Here is an 18,495-nt window from a genome sequence, read left to right as displayed (position 1 = left end):
AAAACCCTCCACTAAACTCCATACCCCAATATCGACTTGGTTTCTCAACTTGGATGTTTCACATGATTTAAAACCTGCTACGTTCCTATAAGACACTTTGATTCTCTGTCCCTAAAATTTGTTTCATCCTCAGTGTCTGGCATTTATATCTCTATCACAGACATCTACTTACCTTCTTGAGTACTGAAGCTATAAACTCTGGAGTCATCCTAAATTCTTACGTTATTGTCCCTCCACGTTCCAACATCTAAACCGTTAACAAATTGGAGTGGTTGCCCTCTAGTGTGTATGAGAATCCAAAATTAATCTCAAATGTAGTTAACTTTTCTACATGACTTTAGTTCAGCCACCCTGTGTTGCTTCCTTGGTCTAGCCACCATGACCTCGCACTTGGCTATGATAACTAACTGGTCTCCCCGATTCTACTCTTATCACCCTATAATCTGTTTTCCAAAAAGAACAAGAATGACTTTCTTCAAAATTTATATCAAATTAGGCCATCCACCGACAGTTGCTTCCTATTTTAGGTCAAATAAAATCTAAATGCCTTATGATCTTCAGAGTTCCGTATGAATCATGCCCTGCCAACCCCTCTGTTCTATTTTTGCTGCTATAATGATTGTCTATGATTCCTGCCACTGTCTCAGTCTCCATGTCAGTTCTTTAACTGTGTGCTGACTCATGTATTGGTCTTCCTCACTTATACACTTTACACTGATGCCACTTTAATTCTCAACAAGTCTTATTTCAACCTCTTTTTTTAAAATTAAAGTGTAATATAAGTCATATATGTACATCATTTGAAAAGTCAGTACTTACTACAAAAGTTATATTGGAAAAAATGAACATTCCTGCCCCCTCCTCTCCATCCTTAACTTCTGCCTGCTGTGAGCAATTGCATTTCTTTTGATACTTGCCTGGCCTCTATATTGCTAAGTAGTATAGTTATTTATTATTTGTTTTTCATTTTTAAAATATTTTACTGTGACATAAACATATGACATCCAAACATACTTCGTTATAAGTAAATTTATAATTTCTTAAGGATATTTGTCTGAATACCTAATTTTTTTCCTGCCTTTCCCCCTAATATATAAGGTTCATGAGATTGTTTTCATCTTTGAATACTTAGTAAATTGCTCACTTGTAGGTGATCAGTGGGTATATTTGTGGTGACCATTAAATAATCATCAAGAAGATACCGTGGAATGTCGCTTTTGAAAACACTGGTTGATAAACTTAGGATAAGCTTAGAAGTAAGTTAAAAACTGGATTTGCTTAATGTCAACTGGCTTTTTGCATATTTAAAGAATCCATAGACATCCCAAGGGATCAACTAAAAATCGCTTAAGCAACAAGAGATCACAGTGAAGTGAATGGATGTAAGAAAGTATATGAAAATCATAGTTTTTCTTGATGTGAGCAAAAATTAGACTATATAAAATGAGAAATGAGATAATCTTTATAATACAAAAAAATCAATCATTTTGGATAAGTAAATGTTAGGATGGAACATTCATTTTCCATTTTACCAGTTTTTACCACTTCGTTTTCACTTCTTCAACATAGAACGGCTTCTGTTTATTATCATACTTGTGATGCTATTTATCTGTAATGCAGTTAAAAAGGAACATTTTGAAATTGTCTCTAAATCTATATCTCTGTCAAATGTTGGGAAAAAGAGGACATTGGTTTTAAAGAAAATGGGAGAGAAAGCATATTTTTTTCATTTGTAAGAGTGAAATCTAGTCCTGTGTAATTATTATATAGATAGACTAAGACTGTGTTGTAAGACCATAAGCACAGAAGCCATTATAACACGTCCCATAGTAAAATCTGTAACCAGTGTCCAAGAAAGATAGATGGTCTAAAAACCAACGGAGGATTTAATCAGGATTTATTTTGAATGTGTGTCAAATAAGTGACACTGTGTGGAATGCCCCTGAGTTCCTTTCTAATAATCATTTCCCATGTATCACTGTTTCAACTGTACTACCCTTGCTTTTCCTTAAATATGCTAAGCTTATTCTAATCTCAGGGTCTTTGTTTCTCCCTCTCCCTGGAACGTTCTCCCCATACACCTTGGCCTGGCCATCTCTCAAACTCTAGGTCTCTGCTCAGATGTCACCTCACCTGAAAGGCCATCCACTCTGTAACCCCTTCATGGGATTTGGCACCTGACTTCATATTATACATATGTAACTTTTCATTGAGTAAGTAGGACTTTAGGGATGTCTTCATAAAACAAGTGGTGTGTCTTTTTTTCTTTCTGGTCTTCCTTCTGGTGTTGTTCACACTTAGGTTGTGAAAAGTCCCCTGGTAAATTTAGTCACAGAAAGTCTCTGGTAATTAAAATATTTGGTAATCGACAGTCCACATTCACATATAGTTAACATTTTTCTGCCATACACCCTCCACATCCAGGCTTCTCAGAGCTCATCACTCCCAATGAAGAAGGCGGATGAAGTTGGAATCCTCATTACTTCCCCACTTAGAGCTTTCATGCCTCCTGCTCAGTATTGCGCTCCCTCTGGCTCCTCTAGGACTGAGCCATAGGGGAGGTGAGGGGCAGGAGAATGTTCAGGTGACTGACAGTGTCATGGAATGGTGTTGCTGAGCACTATTTATTTTAAATCCTCACCTGAGGATATGTCTTATTGCTTTTTTTTTTTGCTTTTAGGAAGGGGAAAGAAGAGAGAGAAGAGAAAGAGGGAGACAGATGCATTGATTGGTTGCCTCCTGTATGCACCCCAACTGGGTATCAAACCTGCAACCTGGGCATGTGCCCTGACCAGGAATCAAACCCGAAACCTTTTGATTCACCAGATGATGCTCCAACAACTGAGCCACACCTGCCAGGGCGAGCGCTATTTTTGATGGCTGCTTAGAATGAACCTTCTCTTTCTCTCATGGGAGGGTCTCCTCTTCAGAAACACCCATCAATCCCTGGGTCTCACTCTTGTCTTTTGAAGAGGGTTAATTCATCTTCCCTGGATGGTCACTTTCAGTTCCTACTGTGGCCTCTGGGCTATATTTTAGCCCTGTTTTATATTGTGAAACAGAATACAGACATAAATATGTATATAACATCAATGTAAGCTCATTAGCCAATGGTTATGGAGCAATTGTGTGTAACATAGACCAGTTGAATCAGTAGCACATTGTCTCCCTTCCTAAAGTATAAGTTAGTGATGTGTCTTCCAGCCTCGTTCACTGCTGCACCCTCAGCTCTGGCTGTACAAAGTTGGAACTCATAGGCATTGTATGGAATAGAGGATCAAATGAATGAAGAGCTAATAAATTATTATACATTTAAAGGACAGACTATTCAGCAGTGAAAAAGCAAGCTTATGAAGATTATTTAATACTATTAAGAAACAAAATAGCTATTAAAGCTATTCTTAACTGGGAAAAAGAAATCGAATATGAAACTAACATGTATGTATGTGTATAGGAACACGCATGCACACACACTGACACATACACACATATACTTACATATACTTGTGTGTGTATGTGTGTGTGTAAATAGACTAGAAAGAAATAGTATATACATACGTTATAATTGTGCCATATGACAGGATTTGGGATGGTTATTTTCTTTCTTTAACTGTTTTTAAATGTTCTGCTATTTAAAAGTTCAGGTTTTAAGATCACATTTTAAGAGGGTAAACAAAGAAGAGAACTAAAAGAAAGGAAGAAGGAAAGAAAACTAAAATCTGGAAGTATTCCCGCAGATCTGCCAGGGGAGAGTCATTGGGCAGCCACCATGGAGGAGGCCCGGAGAGAAAACCCTGGGCCACTCAGAAAGCCAGCGTGCTCTTGGCAGCTTGTAAGTCTGGTCACAGAGAACTGTCAGCCCGCGATAAAGCTCAGAGCCGAGTGCAATATTTTGTCTTCTGCTTTGTGAGGGATGGGGCCTGGCCTTGCTATTGATATCAGATTTTGGACTTCGACCATCTGTGAGGTGCTGTGCTTGACGTCAAATCCTTAGTGCAAAATTTTTTAAAGATGAGAGTTCTTTGGAATAACACTCATATGGCAGGCCTAGCCTCTTTCAGATAGCCTCACGAAGGCAGCGTGCGTCTGAAGCCAGGCAATCTTTGGTATGAATTCTGTTTCACCACAGACTGATTTGTGACCTTAGAATGCAAGACTACTTTTTGAAACTCTTTTCTCCCCCAACTCTAAAGCGGGTGAGATTAACATAGGTGTTTCAAGCTGGCTGTTTCTGATTCAATGAAATCTTGTATATGCAGTGTCTGGCATACAGGCATAGTATTTTCTTACCTTATTGGGTGAGATTAACATAGGTGTCTCAAGCTGGCTGTTTCTGAGTCAATGAAATCTTGTATATGCAGTGTCTGGCATACAGGCATAGTATTTTCTTACCTTATTGTTTTCTTCGAAATATTTTTACATACATTTCAAAAGAGAAGAGTGAAGGGCTATGCAATTATTGAAGCCGGGTAACTAGGAAAAAGAGTCATGCACAGAGAAAAGACTTGGGAGGAGAACGATGGTACCACTGCAGTGAGATGAGAAGTGGAGAGTGCTTCTCGGATGGAAGCAGTGGGAGGGGAGGGGATTGGGGAGTCATCTCCAGAGAGGGGGTAATAAAACCACTGGAGGGGACAAATGCAGAACAGTTGCTGAACAGAGACCAGCCCTGGAGTGAGGAACATCGGCCTGTGTAAGGAAGCAGAAACAGTGGCTGAAAACTAGAGCAACACAGAGGAGAAAAATTGTCCAGGGTCAAATGCCTTAGGGAGGAGAGTAAAGGAAAGGAAACTGAAGGTGACCCAGAACAATTTCTGGAGTTCAGTGGGGCAAACTAGAACGCAGGCGAAAATGTAAGTAATGTAGGTAGCAAGCAAACTTAGAGTGATGGACTAAAACCCAAAATCAGTTTGGAAATTGGGAGCTGCAGATTCCAGCCCTGACGTTCACAGGGACTTACTGTGTGATTTTAGGCAAGTCCTGCAGCATTTCTAAGCCTTGGTTTTCTTGATTTTTAAAGCTCCAGTGATGGCAGGATGTTTTCCGAGTTCCCTTCTTACATTGTAGTTTGTGATTCTCGTTGAAGCCCTTTGTCAGGGAAAGAAAATGTGAATGGTGTTCATAATGTTCCTTGAAAGCTTTTCCTAAAAATAGAACTTGGGCCCCCAAACAAAGCAACAGAAGTGCCAGAGGAAGAAATCAAATCATAGTCCCTCCCCCCGCCCCCCAACGATGGAGCCCCAGGTGGAGTAAATAGACCCCTCTTGAGGGCAGTGAATGGGTATGTTTTCTTTGATCTCAAGAAGGAAGAATACATTGAGTCAAAAGCAATATTCCTTGAGCACCTGTTATGTAGCAGACCTTGTGTATTGAAGGCATGACGAGAGGCTCTGTGGCCAATGCCTTCCCTCAGACAGCTCATGGTCTAATCAGAGAGACCCCGAAACAATGACCACAGAGGATTTCTTAGTGTCATAGTGGAGAAGGTCCAGGGCAGAAGTGGATAAGGGAGGCAGCGGTTACTTTGGACAGAAAACAGGGTTGGCTTGATTTTGAAGAAATAACTGGATACTGACAGTGACTTTCTGGAAAGAGAAAGCAGCGCATGCCATGTCCCAAGATGTAATCATGCAGCTGGAAGTTTTTTGGAAACACGTTACAATGGAAAGCTTGTTCACACAATGAACATTGGTTTGTTAGGGTTCTATGTGAAGTTTAAGTAGTGAAAAGAAAGCTGGAATGATAAGCAAGGCTTTGTCATGACTTTATACCGTATCTGTCTTCATTAAGGACTTGGTGTCTATCCCTGTGGCTGTGAAGGGAAACAGAAGGGTCGGGTCAGACAGAGCATTTTATATTTTAAAGGCAGTAGGATAGATGTGGTGTCCGAGGTGTATTTTCATACAGATTTGTGTGTGTACATAGAATGCACAAATGCCTGAAAAAAAGACTCCAATTTTATAGCAATATTGAAAATGACATTTAAAAAATAAAGCGTGAAACAAACTTAGTAAAATTTATGTCTCGCCTACATTATGCTTACATTTTAAAGTATATAATGCGGTATTTACTTAATGAGATAGATATTCTAACATTACCATACAAGAAAATACTTAAGAAAGTAAAGCCAAACTTGTGTAGACATTCAGATCATGTAGAGCATCAGACAAATATTTGTCTAAAGTGTTTTTACAAGCACATACTGATGCCAAACTTTTCAGCAACTTCTGTTCCTGTTGTTTAGAAATGAAACACTTGTGCTACTTCCAGTATCCTCGGGTCTTCAGGAGATAGACTTTCCTTTTGCTGTCAAGCACTTGGTCATTTGATGTTTCCAGTTATATGGGTTCATTTTATCTTTTGGCTACATTTCTCCAGTTCTCTTCTCAAGCCAGGCCTCCTCTTGAACTGTTTCAAGCCAGGCCTCCTTTTGAACTGTTTCTGAGACTCAAAGTCCTCTTTGCCCTTGTTCCCAATGCCTCCTCTCATAGGGAGCCACCTTGCCGCAGTCTTACCCAAAGCCTGCTATTCTTCAGGACTCCTCTTGTGTCCTGAAGTTATAATGATCTACCACCTAATGTCCCTTAGCACTAATGGTATTTAGTTCTTAATTATCCTATATATATATATTTAAAGGATATTCTCAAAGACTCTCACAATACACGTTTGAGCCTCAGATAAAATACTTTTAGCCAGTTCAGTTAAAGGTTAGCTAGAAAACCTAGGTTTTGTAAAATACAGACAAGTTCAAGAAAGCGCATGGAAGAATGAAGGGAACACTTGAGAGAAATAACCACAGTAGTGCTTCAGTTTTGTGAGTGAACAGGAAGTGAGGCCGTGAAAGGGGGGGAGGTAACCCAGTAGGAATGGGAACCAGAGTGGAGAGTGCCAGGTTGCTTACTAATCTTTTGGTTACTTTTTAGTTATGCTTCTACTAGAGGCCCAGTGCACGAAATTCTTGCATGGGTAGGGTCCCTAGGCCTGGTCAGCAATCAGGCTCAATCAGAGCCTTCTGACTGCTAGCTGGGGCTTTCCTTCTGCTTGCCAGCCGGGGCTTCCCTTCCCTGCTGCCGGCTGCTGGCTGGGGCCTTCCTTCGTTCTGCGCTGCACCCTGGTGGTCAGTGCACATCATAGCGAGCAATAGAACTCCCGGTCTCCCGGTTGAACTCCCGTGGGGACACTTTGCATATAGAGTTAAAGCTTTGGAATCTGTTTGTCTATTTAATAGACCATGGTTCATTTAAATTCGAACAAATGCAACATTGATATTTGGTGAATTGAAGAAACAATATATAAAAATTTGTGCATATTGGCCAAATTACATTTCATGTTGTGATAGAAGTTGGTGGTAATATCAGTAAACCTACATGTAAATCAGTGTTAATGGTTGTTTTAAAAAGCACAGAGGCATCTAAATAGAGAAATGAAATATCAGAACCAGTAAGAGAAGACATGGCTGGCAACACCTTTATGTAAGTTATGGTAAATGTGCAAAATACTGAAATTCTTGCTAAATCATCAAATCAAAGAATAACATTCAGTGACAGAATAACAGATGCCACCATATGAGGAAATGTACATAATGACAGAAATAAGGTAGGGAATAACTGTGAAACTTAATTTCATTGCCAAATATTTGCATGAAATGTCTCATTGAAAAATCTAAAAAGAGCAACTGGGAGCAAAACACTTATATATTCTGCATTTATTTTAGATAAGGAACAGTGTCGTATTAATTCACATAATAATTCCTTTCCTTCTAAAATGGAAAGGACAATATTTGCCCTAAAGTGCTGCTTCATTGCGGATCGTCGAACACAGAGGCTCTTGTGCAGAGAAGTTAATATGGAGTTGTGTTCTTTCATGGCCTGTACAGTCATAGTATAGATAAAACAATCTATTTTATTAGTGGAAAAAGTAAGCCCTTTGTGGAGACACAGAAAACCTTAAGATTTTCTGCAATTCTTTTTAATACAAGTCATTATCTTGAAAGAAACCAAACCTAAGCTAGAGCACTTCCCATGCTGCAGGATAATATTCTGATCTCAGACAGGAAACGCGTCCCTGGAGAGAGAACACCGAATGTGCCCCAGAGTGAACTGAGCCGGCACACTGTGGTCAGACAGTAAATATACATTGAATGAATAACATTATTTTCTTTTTAAGTTGGTCCTTCTCCTTTTAAAAATGTCTATAGATAGTGTCATATTAAAATTACATGAAAAAATGCCCCAAATATATACATATTTAAAAATTTTATTTAAAAATATTTTTATTGATTTCAGAGAGGAAGGGAGAGGGAGAGATAGAAACATCAATGATGAGAGAGAATCATTGATTGGCTGCCTCCTGCAGCCCCCCTACTGGAGATTGAGCCCGCAATCCTAGGTATGTGCTAGGATTCAAACCGTGATCTCCTGTTTCATAGGTTGATGTTCAACCACTGAGCCATGCCGGCTGGACAAATATATACATATTTTAAAAGAATAATATTTTAAAAGAATCATTAGGGTAAATCTTTTTTTGCATTATTCCCCCCCCCCAAATGATATGTGCATGTGAGCTTGCACTGTGTGTGTGTGTGTGTGTGTGTGTGTGTCAGAGAGGGAGAGGGAGAGGAAGAGTGAGAGGGAGAGAGAGACAAGGGGACAGATAGAAGTTGTGTAACTATTATTTTATTTTTAAAATATATTTTTATTGATTTCAGAGAGGAATGGAATGGGGGAGTGAGGTAGAAACATCAATGATGAGAGAGAATCACTGATCAACTGCCTCCTGCATGCCCCGCACTAGGGATCAAGCCTGCAACCTGGACATGTGCCCTGACCAGGATTTGAACCGTGACCTCCTGGTTCATAGGTCGACGCTCAACCACTGAGCTATGCTGGCCAGGTGGAACTGTTATTCTAGTTCTTCAAAATTTTATTGGTGGTATAATAAAATGAAATTGATGAGGATTTTTAGATTACTTAAGGTATCTTGTAATGTTAATTCTTACAGAATGAAATGAGGTAGCATATTCGAAATCACCTGGACTTTTTGTATGGAAGACGCAATATACTTTAATCATTAGAACAAAGCAAAAGAAAAAGCCTCTTTTATACTTCTAAGGAAAATGTACTTTTTTAAAATGTAGATTTATTTTTTCTTATTATTTAGCTTGGGAGAATTACTGTGTCTGAAAAAGTAATTATATTTTACTGTGGTAGGTATATGTGGATCAAGTTAAAATGAACTATATATATAATTAATGCAAAGCAGAATTATGAACTTTGATATTAGCAGATTGGGTATGAATAATGCAGGTTCTAAGGGATTATTTCTTCAAAAATATTTACTAAAGAGTTAACAGAGTGATCAAATATATATTTATATATATATTACAGTGGAGTAAAATAAAATTGAAAAGATTAAGTCATATGTTCTTCCATGTGGAATATTTTCCTAGTTATAATGCAAATTTATTCTAAAAAAGGAAAGAAATGACTAGGCTTAGCTTCAATATAATAAAAGGATACCTACTTATTATGAGTTCTTTTTATTGATCATAACCATATTTTACAGTTTTTAGCCCTCTGCCCACACTTGGTGAACTTTAAAATCCATTTTCTTGGCATTGAATGAAATGAAACTTGTTTATGTAAGTGATGCCTTTTCTTCTCCTGTAATTTATTGTTCACAAGGTTTTCAAAATGTTTAGTAGAAGGCTTTAAGAATGTTTTATATAATGACTTTAATGCTATGTCTCTTACGTTTGCTTTGATATGTTACATGACTTACTTTGTTAAATAATGATTGTCAAAAAGTTGGACTATGTCGTGTATGCAATTAAAAGCTGTGTTGCTCTTCTGTACATGCTGTACATGTAAGTGAACCCATGGGTCTCCCAAAGTGAGCCTTTAACATTCCAGAAGTTTTACTGTGCATCTGTTGCTGGCATCTAGCCTCCCACCCACACAGGCTAAGACTAACTAAATGAGGTTTATGCTAGTGTAATAAAGTACATAAAGATGAAGTAATAAAATGGGAAGACAGTTACTTTATTATGCGGTTGCTCGAATAGCTTCGCTAGAAGAATGTACGCACATATGTGAAAGAAAATAGTGTGTGAGTAGGAGAACCCAGAAAGTAATTTATTCAAATGGCATTTTTTTACATGTCTTCTTATGTTATTTATTCCAGATGGGATTCATACAGCTCAATGAGGACTTCATATTTATTGAACCACTCAACGATACAGTGGCGATAACGGGTCACCCGCACCGTGTATACAGGCAGAAAAGGTCCGTGCAGGAGAAAGTCACAGAGACGCCAACTCCTCACAGTCATTACTGTGGTATCATTTCAGGTAATGCCCTCTGAAAGATTTAACTAACTATTCAATGTGGGGGGCGGGGGGAGCAATATGAGATGGATCCTTCAAAAATTCTATCCATCCATCCATCTATTCATTTACTAGCTTTATCTTTTTCCTTTGGTTGATGACAATTAAATCTATTTTCAGATTATTTTTTTAGTTTTCTGGGCAGTGCCGTATTTTAATATCAAGAAATATGAACTCAAAAGGACTTCAGAGATTAATATGTAATAGACCCCACACGTCTCCTGAATTGTGAAGTGTTTCTCTTGAGGTGTGGGTCACCTCACTGGGATAGAAATGCACTGAGCATCCTGAAGCCGATCCTCTGAGCTCCTGGCCTTATTTTAGTCCAGCTCTGTGAGAACGGCATAGCTACCTCTTTCCTTTGGCCGGAAGCATCTTTTATTCTTTCTTTCTTTCTTTTTAAAAAATTTTAAACATTTTACCCAAGTAAAACTCACCTTGGAGGTTAAAATTATCAGAGGAATAGTAAGAAGAGTAAAAATTTCTTAGAATTTTATTCTCAATATCAGAATACCCTAAATCTGGCAGTTTCAGAGGCACATAAACCTTCCTAGCCATCAAACCCTTGTCTCTGTCTGTCTTCCAGTACTTCACAGAAATGAAATGGTGACTATTTGGTGCACTTCCTTCCTTTGGCAGAGCTTTGTGGCATTAGCAAGAATGGCAGGGGAAATGAATGATTTCTCTTACATAAGTAGGACCTGGAAGTCGTAGCCAACATTCAGAAAATAATGAGTTTCCCTAGGACAAATTTTTAGACATCTAAACCAGACATCTCAGTGAATATTCACTGATATTAGATTAGAATCTGAGGAAATATGAATTTATTGAAGAATTCTTGGTGCAAAGGTTTTAAAATTCGACTTGCAGATTTCAAATTAGGTGTTAGTACCAAGATATTAAGTCTAAAGTTGGTTATGGTTTTGAGGCAGATTTGGATATATGAACTATGACAAGAGTAACATTTGCAGAGGCATTAGGATGTTCATATCATCAATTGGGTAGGGGGTTTGGATTCAGAAAGGATTACGATATGTTTCTGTTTAGATATATTCATCTCAAATTAATCCGTGACTTCTGTTTTCTTTTGTGAAAGGTCATGATATCAGTCTTTATGGGAATCATCTTCAAAAGTGGTTAAGTGAATCTCTGTCACACCTTTCAGTGTACATGATCAAGTCAATTTAAAAGACACATCTCTCTTTTCCATTCTAAGAACGATAGCAAAAGGCATATAACAGCTGAATGGAAGTCATAGCACTGTGAACAAGCAACAGAAAGGCTTTTGCATGGTGAAATGACAACAGCCACCACAGCTTGAATTTAGTCCATTTAAGGAGATAGCCATGTATGAGTTATACTGTAGTAAGTTCCAGCTGTTCTAGACACCCATGTACATGGGTGACAGAAGCAGGCTTTGTGTGCGTCATTATGTATGGGGAAAAGACTTCTAGAAAGTTTTTAATTTTAATAGGTTTATAACGCATAAATACTTGGTTCAGATTTGACAAACATTTCTCATGAAGTTTTAATTATTTTTTGTTAGGCATAACTGTTATATGTTAATTGACCTGCACTCGCATACAAGAAATGCTAAGCTGTCATCAATTGGATGATTTACTGAGCTTACCTATTTTCAGTGGCTTTTTAAGAGCCTAGAATTTAAAAAATCATTTTAAAATTAACAGTTTATGAAATAAAATATTTATTTACTTATACTGAGATGTCTAATTGTAGCTCTTACTTCAGGCTGATATATTCACATATTAAACACATGATTCAAATTTGAATAACATTGCAGTATTTGCCTTTGCACAATCCTATATAATAAAAGCCTAATATGCAAATCGACCAAATGGCAGAATGACCATTGGAACGACTGGTCGCTGTGACGTGCACTGACCACCAGGGCACAGATGCTCAACGCAGGAGCTGCCTCCAGCCCACAGGCCACAGGCCAGCCAAGGCGGGTGCCAGCGGGGGCCCCCCTGACCGCCCTGCCGGTTACCCTGCAGAGGGAGGCGACTGGTGGCAGCGGCGGGTGGTGGGGCTGGCCAGTGGGTGGCACCAGGCCAGCCAAGGCAGGTGCCAGTGGGGGCCCCCCAATTGCCTCGCAGAGGGAGGCGACTGGCAGTGGCGGCAGGGGTCGGGGCCGGCGAGCAGGTAGTGTCAGGCTGGCCAAGGCAGGTGCCAATGGGGGTCCCCCAGTCGCCCTGCTGGTCGCCCCACAGATTGGCCCTGATCGTCGGCCAGGCCTAGGGACCCTACCCATGCATGAATTTCGTGCACTGGGCCTCTAGTGGAATCATAAAGTTTACTTGTATTCAACTTAGTCTTTGTCCAATTTTCCTTCTGCATTTTGATGCCTTAGTATATTATGTCTACATTTATTTATTATATGAATATTTTTTCAAAACAGGGATCTTTATACTTTAAGATAACTTTGCTGTATTCTTTTATTAAAATATAATGTAGAGGAAGGGAAGGCACATGAGGTTGAGGGTCAGAGGCCCTGATTTTAAGGCACACCTTCATTCCCACTCCAGCGAGGTACTCTTTTTCAATTCTCTTAAAATTTTGAAGTTTAGCTTAATATTTGCAACATAAGCATGACCAGTCACCTCACAGAGATGTGGAGTTAAAAGGCACAGCTCATATTCTCAAGAGGCAAACAATGTATTATTTTATTTTAAATATTTTATTTATTGATTGACTTAGAGAGAGAGAGGAATAAGGGTAGGGGGAGAGACAGAGACATCAATTGTTTTCTCACTTATTGATGCATTCATTTGTTGATTCTTATATGTGTCCTGACTGGAAATCGAACCCACAACCTTAGCATATTGGGACAATACTCTTACCAACTGAGCTACCGAGTCAGGGCATCAATGTATTATTTTGGACAAACTGGTAAAGGAGTAATGATACTGTAGTGTGATAAGAACTGTGACAGCCTCAGTACACAAGATCCCAAGCTTCACTATTGGGGAGGCTGAACCTCAGAGATCAAATAAAACGTATCCGCACCACAGGAAGAAAAGAGAACAGAGTATGCAGGCTGAGTTAATGGACTTTGGGGTCCAACTGCCTGTTTTCACATTCATGTGCTACCACTTCCTAGCTGGTGACTTTGGAAAACTTTATCTCTCGAAAGCTCCATTTACAATATACAAAATGGGGATAGTGATACCCGGAGCTCAGGGTTGTTGTCAGAATTAAATGACATTATGTGTGCAAATGAAAAACATATGTGAAATTTTTAGTGCATGTTGTTAGTTGGGGAAAGCATTTAGGCAGAAGGAACAATGGCATCACCTCGGGGAGCTGAAGACAAATGTCTGCAATATGGTCACGAGATACAACCCTGAGAAGGTAGTCATCGACTAGATAATGAAGGGACTTATGTGCCATGGGAAGGACTTTCTCTGGAAGGCAAAATGTGGTCTTTGAAGACTTTTAGCAGGCAAGTGACATTATCAATATATATTCCTTAACATTTTAGTATAAATCATGAGTATGTTTAGGACTCAGACCACTGCTGAAATCATTTCCATACACCATCCATAACTGTTGTGGAGATTATTGTCAGTATGTGGAGGATATTATGGAGATCATACATTGAGCCCCAGTGAATACACGTTTTAAAATTTATTCTCTGACTGGAAGTGTGTGATATCAATTATGTTGTCTTTATATTTGCATATGGTTGGAAAATGGCCTCAAGATTTAGGAGATGAAGAATGAGCTTATATGGTGTAGACAATGAAGGCTTCAAAGGAAGCAACTTAATAAAATGATTACTTCAGTATGCATGATCTTCACACACAGTGGCTAACTTGTATGATAGCATCTACCATGAAGTTGAGATTCTTAAGAAACTTAGACTGTTCCAAGTAGCCTATCCTACATAATAAAAGCCTAATATGCTAATTGTCTGGTTGTCCGTTCCACCAATCAAAGCGTAATATGCTAATGATATGCTAAGGCCACTCAACCACCGCTCGCTGTGACGACCACCAGGGGGAAGACGCTCCAACCATTAGGTTAGCTTGCTGCTGGGGTCTGGCCAATCTGGACTGAGTGAGAGGGGCCGGACACCCTGGAGCCCTCCCGCAGTCCCTCCCCGGCTGGCCAACCTCCTGCGTCCCTCTCCAGCCCTGATCTTGCACCAATGGGGTCCTTCGGCCTGGCCTGCGCCCTCTCACAATCCAGGACCCCTTGGTGGATGTCAGAGAGCTGGTTTTGGCCCCATCTCACAGGCCAGGCCGAGGGACCCCACTCGTGCACGAATTCATGCAGTGGGCCTCTGGTCTATATATATAAAAGCCTAATATGCACAATGTTTCCTCGGGAGTTCTACCGAGCCGGAGTTCGATCGCTTGCTGTGATGTGTGCTGACTACCAGGGGGTGGTGCAGAACTAAGGAAGGCCCTGGCCAGTAGCTGGCAGCTGCTAGGGACCCTACCCATGCACGAATTTTGTGCACTGAGCCTCTAGTTTAAATATAACATGCAAATATGGATGCTGCATAGTGACAGTTTGGGGCCAACATAGCTGTCACTAGCTGGGGCAACAAAGGGAACAAACTTGGTCTATTTACTACTCTTGGTACAAAGCCCCTCTCATTGTGTAGCTATCTCTGTGGTTTCTTTTGGGCTCTCCTTTTATTTTTCTTACATCTCTCCATGAGTGTGTCTTCTTCCACGTGTACACCCCCTACATGTAGGAATTTCCTAGGACTTCCTCCTTTTCTTTCTACTTCTCACTCCACATGCTTTCCTGGGGGATATAATCCAAATTCCACCTACTCTTTTGTAATTGGCTTCTTGTGCTCAGCCTTATTGTTAGGAGGTTCATCCATATTTTTGCACATTGCAGTAGTTCAGTGATGGCGAACCTATGACACGCGTGTCAGAGGTGACACGCGAACTCATTTTTTTGGTTGATTTTCCTTTGTTAAATGGCATTTAAATATATAAAATAAATATCAAAAATATAAGTCTTTGTTTTACTATGGTTGCAAATATAAAAAAATTTCTATATGTGACACGGCACCAGAGTTAAGTTAGGGTTTTTCAAAATGCTGACACACCGAGCTCAAAAGGTTCGCCATCGCTGCAGTAGTTGGTTTATTTTTATTGGTATATAGCATTTCATTGTATGAATAGGCCACAATGTCTTTATTCATTATACTATTTTTTAAAAAGATTTTTTAATTAATTTTTAGAAAGAGAGGGAGAGAGAAACATTGATGTGAGAGCAAAACATAGAGAAAACATCGATGTGAGAGTAACACATCAATCGGCTGCCTCTTGTACACCCCCCCAGGGCATTGAGCCTGCAACCTGGGCATGTTTCCTGACCGGGAATCCAACCAGCAACCTTTTGGTGCATGGGACAACACCCACCCAATTAAGCCACACCGGCCAGGGCTATCCATTGTACTATTGATGGTTATTTGAACTATTAAGAATAGTGCTGCTTTGAATAAATTGTACATGTGATTTGCATGCATTTTTGATGAGTATATATTTTTGATCATTGATCATTGGGTGTGCAAATGTTCAACTTTAGTGTTTAGTATTTCAAAGTGTTTATTCTAATTTAAACTCCCAGCACGTATGTGTATGGGACTTCCAGTTCTGGTCACCACATTCTTGTTGACACCATATAATCACCTCTTTATTTTAGCCATTCTAGGGACTTTAATTAATTTAATTTATTGTAACTTCAATTTTTATTTTCTTGAATACTAATGAGATTGAGCATCTTTTTAAAAAATATTTTTATTGATTTCAGAGAGGAAGGGAGAGAGTGAGAGAGAAACATCAATGATGAGAGGGAACCATTGATCCGCTGCCTCCTGCACACCCCACACTGGGGATCCAACCTGCAATCTGGGCATGTGCCCTGACTGGGAATCAAACTGTGACCTCCTGGTTCATAGGTCGATGTTTAACCACTGAGCCACGCCGGCTGGCAGCATCTTCTCATATGCTTTTCATTAGCCATTTGGATATCCTTTTAGTGAGAAATCACTGTTCTAGTCCTTTGCCAGTTTTCTAATTGGTTTATCTGTCATTGATTTAGAGTAGCTTTTATTTCTTTATTATGGAAAAACATTGTAAATATCTTCTCCCACTTGGTGGCATGCTTTTCATTAGATAGTGGCATGTTTTAATAAACAGAAATTTTATATTTTTATGTATTTAAATTTATAAATATTTTTATTTGTGGTTACCGCTTTTATTTGGCCCTGTTTGAGGAATCTTTATTACCCTTAGGTCAAACTTCTATATGATCCTGATGGAAGGCAGAACCAAATCCTTTGTAACCCATGCATAATGTTTTAGTCGTTCGGGTGTCTGCCTGAAATTAGGACATGTGGTGAAGTCACTTCAGGCACTTCTTGCAAGTAGACCTTTATTTTGTTACTGGTCTCGAAAAGAAAATCATCTACCTTTTGTTTATTGAGTTATTTTATTTTTACTAATGTGACTTATAAGCCATCAACAACTCTAGAAAGTAGGTGTTAGTATTATTCATTTTACAGATGAGGAAACTAAGGCTGATATAGTGATGTTAGTTCCCCAAATGGTAGATCTAATAAGTGGCAGAAGTCCATTCTGTCTGGTTCCAAAGTCATACTCCAATGCCAGATGCCCTTTAGGTTCCACATGTGAAGGGGACGTACTTGGTTTTGCTCACCATTGTATCATCATTACATACTGGTATTTGGTAAACATATTTTGAAATTATTGAATAAACGGATTTTTAAAATTTACTTTGCCAAGATGGAGGCACATTTGAAAATTCATTTCTCTGTTGCAGATAAAGGAAGACCTAGATCTAAAAAAATAACAGAGAGTGGAAGAGGGAAACGATATTCATACAAATTACCCCAAGAATACAACATAGAGACTGTAGTGGTTGCAGACCCAGCAATGGTTTCCTATCATGGAGCAGATGCAGCCAGGAGATTCATTCTAACCATCTTAAATATGGTAGGCAAACTTTAAAGTGCGCTTGGAATTTTTTCAAGAAAACTCTAAGGAAGAAATGTGTGAGTATAATGAAGTTCTTTAAAAATTCATTACTGTTCCTTTCTTTTATTGACATCAGTAAAAAAAAATATTTAGGTTTACCACATTGATCTGTCTCAAAAAAGATATCAACATAATAATTCACATCGTCTAGTTAAAAACAACAACCCTTATTGTTCATTGTGATGTGGCAAAACTCTATTAGTCTTTTCTCTCTTTTTTTGTGCCCATCTTTTCATTTCCATTTATAAAGGCCATTTGCTGAAGTGGGCAGAAATGTTATAATATTTTTTTATGTGCATGGTCCTACCCAAAATACTCTGGATTGTGAGGTGGAATAAAAATGGAGGTTGGTAACCCATTGAGCTCTTATATAGGTATGTAAAATTAGATTTCAGCTATAATACTAGTTAATGAGTAAGACCTGATAGCTAAGAGCTAAATTTTTAACCAGCTGAATCGTTCGTAGCTAACTTTAGTTGACAATATCCGCACTGCAGAAATCTAGTTTGCACCTAGCATCTTATGGATGCTTATTGCCTAGTCAGTCCTTTGACTTAATTGCGTATGGTTTTGAGTAAACCTCCTTCAAGGCAGAATTAGAAGGTCATAGTGAAGAGTGGTTCTTAGGGGGAGAATAAACATAAATAAAAGCGAAAGGCAAATGTCCATTTATAATTCCAGTTACCATATACGGGTGAGCACTACTGATTCAAGGATAAATATGTTATGTTTTTGTAAAATTTCCATTTTTACTATTTTTCTTATTATTTGGTTTGTTTTCCCAGCAAAAAGATTTTCCCACACTGCAGTCATTTCAGTGTATGTTCAGCTACCCCCTGAACACTCTGCCAACTTTCAACTAGTGCTACCTCTGAGAGCATGGGTTTGGTGTGTCAGTGTTATATGTTCTATTCCAAATTAAATAAATGCTAAATTTTACAAAAACTCCACATACCACATAAAAATTCACCTTGCTTCCCAGCATTTCAACATGCATCACGTTTTGAGAAAACCTGTTATAATGATGGTCTGAAACCATTAAGCAGCCATGACCCACAAGCGTGT

General features: G+C 39.0%; 1 protein-coding gene across 1 annotated transcript in view; it reads left to right on the top strand.

Moving 5' to 3' along the window:
• The first annotated feature begins 10,182 nt into the window (after positions 1 to 10,182).
• The window catches only part of ADAMTS19 (ADAM metallopeptidase with thrombospondin type 1 motif 19), a 164,822-nt gene continuing 156,509 nt past the window's right edge, over positions 10,183 to 18,495 (top strand). The window contains exons 1-2 of the mRNA XM_006081588.1: positions 10,183 to 10,348; positions 17,216 to 17,388. Coding sequence (XP_006081650.1) covers positions 10,183 to 10,348; positions 17,216 to 17,388 — 339 coding nt within the window. The remainder of the gene's footprint in view (positions 10,349 to 17,215; positions 17,389 to 18,495) is intronic.

The sequence above is a fragment of the Myotis lucifugus genome, unplaced genomic scaffold, assembly GCF_000147115.1.
Source record: "Myotis lucifugus unplaced genomic scaffold, Myoluc2.0 scaffold_1, whole genome shotgun sequence".
NCBI lineage: Eukaryota > Metazoa > Chordata > Mammalia > Chiroptera > Vespertilionidae > Myotis > Myotis lucifugus.
The sequence above is the reverse complement of the archived record's forward strand: the minus strand, read 5'-3'. Positions and strand labels throughout refer to the sequence as shown.